Raw genomic sequence first — 5,647 nt, 5'->3', positions numbered from 1 at the left:
GTCTGTGGCAAATTCAGCAAGATCCGTATAGCCGTTCTGGAGATACCTCGTAACAACCATACATCTAAACTTTTGCATATACAGGGGTTATTGGTAATTCGACGTATTTCCGGTAGGAAAGGATAATTTGTGACAATTCAGGCCGACATACGCATTATCCTAAGGTGATCCTTTTTATATCTTGCTTTTTAGATTTTTTTAAATAAGTAAAAAAGTAAACTAAAAAATTGTATTAAAGAAACTGTCAAATATTGAACAATAACCCTTAATACTAAGATAATTATCGAGATAGAAATGAAACCTGAATATCAGTTATTAACAAATTTATTGCGGTCACAAAACACAAAAAAAAACTTCAAAATCAGGTACAAGTTGATAAAATTGTAAAAAATCAATACCGGCCACTTAGCCGAAGTTATCACTGGGAATTTTCACTGTCTTTGAGAAAGGTCGGGAGTCTCATCTCTTCCTGTGCCTGTGCTCGGAGCGCGCGGCGTTCGCTTTCGAAGGCTTCTCTTTGTACCGGCTGTCGTCTGCACATTACATTTAACTATTTAAAAATCCGTGGGACTCCACGAATTTATAAGTTCATACAAAAACAATTTTTTTAGACAAACAAATGACAATATCGGAAAAATACTCTTTCATATTTTAAAGCAAAATAAAATAATCAGTAGAAGATAAACGGTAGGGACCTTTTGCTCTAACGGTCGAATACAGAACCTCATACAATCTGATAGACACCAAAAGTTATTGGAATTTTGATTTTAAGTATAACATTTAAGACGTTTAATATTTAAATTTTGTTTCAATATTCGACCGTTACGTGGGGTAACAAGATATGTTTGTGACCTCGTTCCTTGCGGCGGTGACGGCGGTCGCGGGAGGCGCGCGAGTCCGGCGAGGAGCGGCGCCGCACTGGGGACTCCGCCCACCACCAGGCGGGCGGCGGCGCGCCCGGCGGCGGGCAGCCCGCCCCGCGCCCGCGCAGCTCCGGCACGCACATCGTCGCCGCAGACATCGGACATGGAATCTACAGGAAGATAAACAAACGATTACAATTAAAAAATATCTTGTACACGAACTCCAAAATATAGAGGCGGCATAGTTGAAGTTTCACTTGAAGCATTTTCACAAGATCTTACTAACGCTATCTACTTCAAAACCACATGAAATATAAGTAATTGTATCTAAATAAATGTATTTTTATGTTGTATAATATTTTATTACATGTCAATACTAGGAGTCGAGGTGGCATACTAAATTTAACCTTTCAGAGAAAGCACCATTAATGAACTATTCACTATGCCTCGCCTATTTTTTTAAATGCTTGCTTATATAGTATTCGACGTTTAAGTTGGCACGTCGGGTACAAGGGCTCTCTAGTTTCTAACGTGCCAACTCACCGGCGGGTATGCGGCGGGTAGCCTGTATGAGACGGGCGGGGGTGGCTCGCTCTCGGCGCAGGGTGGGGGCGGGGGCGGCGGCGCGCGCTGCGGGCTGTCGGGGCTGGCCAGCTGCTTCTTCAGCGAGTTAAAGTCGTTGCTCATGTCGCGGTATCGCTGCAGACACTCCTGCCACATGCCAGCCATCTCCGCCATCTCTGAGCGCTGCTTGTTGATCTCCTCCTGGGTTTATAAAAATTACACCGTAGAGATACTGATAACAAGAGATATCGATAATAATCTGAATTAAGAAAGAAATGGAAAATGAAGCCAACGAGATGAAAAGAGACGGTAGAGGTTAATCATGCTAATCATACTATCATATGATCACATATGCTATCATTACAAATACGAAAGTTTAGATGAATGGATGATTGTTTGTTTGTTTGAACTGATTTCGATGAAATTTGGCATAGATCTAGAACCTAGAGCATAGTCCGTAAGAACAAATAGGCTACTCACTTTTGTTTTTTTTAATTCCACGCGGACGGAATCATGGCCGAAAGCTAGTAAACTCCATCAAAAGTAGATGTTTATCAATTGCTAAACAATCACGAGTTCATTATTAAGCTCATTGTTGTCGTGGATCTGTGGTAAATACCATGAGACGGGCGTCAGTGTCGCCGACGTCGCGCGAGACTGTCTCGTAGCGGCGCATGCACTCGCGCCACAGCCGCAGCTGCGCCGCCGCAGACTCGCGCACGTTCTCCGCCTCCTAGGGCAACACCACATACATCTTATCACCTCACAACAAACACCTTAAAAACTGGACATAAACACCAATTGACATAAATATACCATTACACATATTTGTGTACCTGTACATTCTTGTCGTTGTCCTGCGACTGCGACATGCCCTTGAAGCAGCGCATCAGCTCCTTCCACAGCTTCATCATCTTGTCCATCGCCTCGCGCTGCTCCGAGATCTCTTGCTGCATACAGAACATCGCAAGTGTCATAGCTAATTATCGGTTGAGAGACTGACACTACTGGATTTTTAAATCGGTGCGTTTTGTGTATTGATTGTATGTTACCTTGACAACCCTCATGTAGTTGCTGCGGCCGCTGGCGGTGCTGGTCTCGCCGTCGGCGCCGCTGAGGCCGGAGTCGCGCTCCTTCTCCGAGTAGCGCTCGTCAGCGTCGCGCGACACCACCGACTGACGGTCGAACTGCTCGAGGTGTCGGCGCGACTTCTCCTTGTTAGACAGCTCGTATATCCTCTCACGCACCTCCGCCTTCTCCTCGTAGTACCTGTCCCGGTTGCGGTCACCGTAGCGCCGGTTCCTCTGCGCCTCACCACGCTTCACCTTGTGCGGGTCGCTTCGGGCGGTGCCGCGCGGCTCGTCCCCGCAGTCGCGCTGGATCTCGAAGCTCCTGCTCGCCTTCTTCTCGCAGTATCTCCGTCTGTCTTCCCCGTATTTGTCTCTCATCGGCTCACGCCTGTCGTAGTCTTTGTAATCTCTCTGGCGGCCGGCGTAGCCTGCGTCGATGCAGCTGCCTGGCGGCGTCACGTTGGGGCCGTAGCCGTAGTATGTATTTTCGGCCAGATGAGGTCTAGACTTGTGCATGTCGAGCTTGCTCTCGCAGTTGTACTTCCTGCTCTGGGAGTAGCAGCAGACGCACTTGTCGGCATTGTGCCTGCGCTCGTCGACGGGCGAGTATGTGTCGCGGAGGCGCACCAGACTGCCGAAGTTGTCGTGGCTGCGGATGCGCGAGGGCGAGGCGGGGGCGCGGGCGGCGCGGCGCGCGGGGCTGCCGGGGGCCTCGTACGCCTCGCCCCGCGCCGCCACCTCGCACTGCAGCGACTTGTTGCTGATCGTTCTCGACTGGAAACCACATCACCCTGAACGTAATGTCCTATGATCTAATGTAATTACAGTATACAGTATGTATGTTACTTACAACTGTATTGTAACGGGAAGGTTTCCTGTTTATATGAGCGCATAGTTTTGCAAATGTTTCCAACAGAACTGTTTGATCTATTACCGGAGCGGGCGGTTGGTCTTTTGGACGTGAAATATTACTGAAAAATTTAAAATGGTTTAAATCAGTAAGACTCTAGTATTTGTTTAAAAAGTCCGTTATACTTCGTCTTAGAAAGCCTGTTAAGAAGAATAAAGTTATTTATAAGTACTGCACAAAAGTTACTATCTCTTCATCCTTCGTCTTTGTTTGTTTTATCGCTCATTTTACATAAAGACGTTAAATGATCCCTATGTATTAGTGTGCAATGGTCACATAACTTCAGATGCACCGTGTGTATATAACAAAGGTAGTATGTACGTGTTGTCACGGTCCCTAGTGGGGGCGGACTCCTCGCGGTGACGTCGATGGTGATGCCGGTGCTCTGCGGCCTCGCGCTCGCGGCTCGCCTTACGCTCCTCATGCTTACGCAGGTGTCGCTGCCTACGTAACAACACTTTTGGATAACACTTCATAACATTTGTACCTCTATCCGTAGATGGGCGCTTTGAGGGTTTGAATCCTGAGTGATGTTTTTTTTTATTATTTAGAAAAAATAATAGTACATTTTTGTCACTTTATTAACATTTCCATTAACCATTCCAACTAAGCTCTAGGCTTGTGCTAGGATATTGTTCACGACAATAGTCGAATGGCGGGATTCGAACCCTCGACCGCAAGATCGGTAGTCCGTACCCCATACCATTAGGCTATTGTCGCTTAAATGATGTACCTACTCTGTTCCAGATTAACGTATTTCATTTTAACTTTACCCACATTCTTCTACAGATATATACTTACTTCTTTTTATCTTTCTTAATAGCCTCTTCCAGAAACTGATAAATGAAGGAATCCTGATCCTGTGGCACGGAGTCGAGAGCACCTTCTTCTTCCTTAAACCAACACTTTTAATCTGCCTTTGTACGATAGCATTCTATGAATTAAAACCTCACGCTCAATGAAGACTTGTAGTAATCTGTTATAGTCGTTTACTGTCTCAATAAGAGATGTCTAAGGTGTTCTCCAAATGTACTAAGAAATAAGAGATAAAGTAAAATCATTAAAATCATACTCGAGATGGAGATATGGAACGCGGCGTGGAGACCAGGCCGGCCTTCAGTGCAAGCGATATACCCTCTCTCCTAAAAATATGACGAAATCATTGGTTTTTGCGGTTTCCATTTTATATTTAGTACCACTGGTATGGACTTACGCAGTTCGCCTGTGATGTCGCGGCGAGCGTGACGTCCTATGCACGTCTGACATCGCAGGGCTGCTGTCCCTGTACGCCAAATCATAAAGTTTGAGATTTATAATACATAAAATACTTTTGGATGATAGATATCGTAGCTCCTATCTCGCATTTAATTTCTAGACTATTAAATAAACTGTATTTCTCGATAGTTTAGATTTAAACTGCAAAGGTATACAACTCTGTGATAAGCAGACATGGTCAATTTAGCCCGCGAACAGTCAACTGTAGAGGCTTCAATCTTACTTATGTTATAAATGCGAAAGTTAAGATGGATGGATATTTGTTAGTTTGTATCCTAAACTGCTGAATGGATCTCAATAAAAATTGGCAAAGATGTAGACGATAGTCTGGAAGAACACATAGGGTACTTACTTTCGGTACGGAGTCGCGGGCTTAAGCTAGTTAAGTACAATTAGCAAGTTAGAAATAATACTGGGCAACCTGTTAGTGTTGCCGGTGACGTCAGTAGGGCCGACCGACGTGTTCTGCAGGCTTGCCTTCGCTGAACAAACTCTCCGTCCGTTTTGTTTCGACGCCTGCTAATATATATCCAAACGTTAACTCAGAGGTCAGTTTTTTACCACTTACTTAAATTTTATTGTTCGATTCGATATTTGCAGAGCCGCTTTCGTTTGTTATTATTGTTTGCTATGCATATACTTACGTTAGCCGAGTCGTCTGTGGCTAGAGAGCGGCTGTCGTCGGGGCCGTCGCGTTTCTTCTTCTTGCGCTTACGTTTCGAGGCATCAAATACTTTGAACAATTTCTTGCTATCGCTCTTCTGACACTCCATCGGATATCCGCGCAAAGATCGCAACACATTAGAGCAAATTAACTTAATCTAATTTATTCATTACTCTTAACACTGATAAATGGTTTATTTTATAGAATAAATGCAAAATCGGAATTTTCACAAAATCATTGACCAAACAAACACGGGCGTAAGTGAAAGGTGTCAATTTTGCATGAAAATATTGAATATGGA

At 44.7% G+C, this 5,647-nt stretch overlaps 1 protein-coding gene across 1 annotated transcript; it reads right to left on the bottom strand.

The window, feature by feature from the left end:
- Positions 1-310: 310 nt before the first annotated feature.
- On the bottom strand, positions 311-5,647 carry LOC106110380 (serine/arginine repetitive matrix protein 1-like). The gene is made up of 13 exons (XM_013292206.1): positions 5,327-5,647; positions 5,104-5,201; positions 4,621-4,689; positions 4,480-4,549; positions 4,209-4,300; positions 3,729-3,851; positions 3,348-3,468; positions 2,480-3,271; positions 2,264-2,377; positions 2,047-2,160; positions 1,407-1,628; positions 853-1,033; positions 311-533 (listed from the first exon to the last, which is right to left on the bottom strand). The coding sequence occupies exons 1-13, from the start codon at positions 5,453-5,455 to the stop codon at positions 460-462; spliced, it is 2,199 nt and encodes a 732-aa protein (XP_013147660.1). The 5' UTR covers positions 5,456-5,647; the 3' UTR covers positions 311-459.

The sequence above is a fragment of the Papilio polytes genome, unplaced genomic scaffold (genome assembly GCF_000836215.1).
Source record: "Papilio polytes unplaced genomic scaffold, Ppol_1.0 DF820678.1, whole genome shotgun sequence".
Lineage (NCBI taxonomy): Eukaryota > Metazoa > Arthropoda > Insecta > Lepidoptera > Papilionidae > Papilio > Papilio polytes.
The sequence above is the reverse complement of the archived record's forward strand: the minus strand, read 5'-3'. Positions and strand labels throughout refer to the sequence as shown.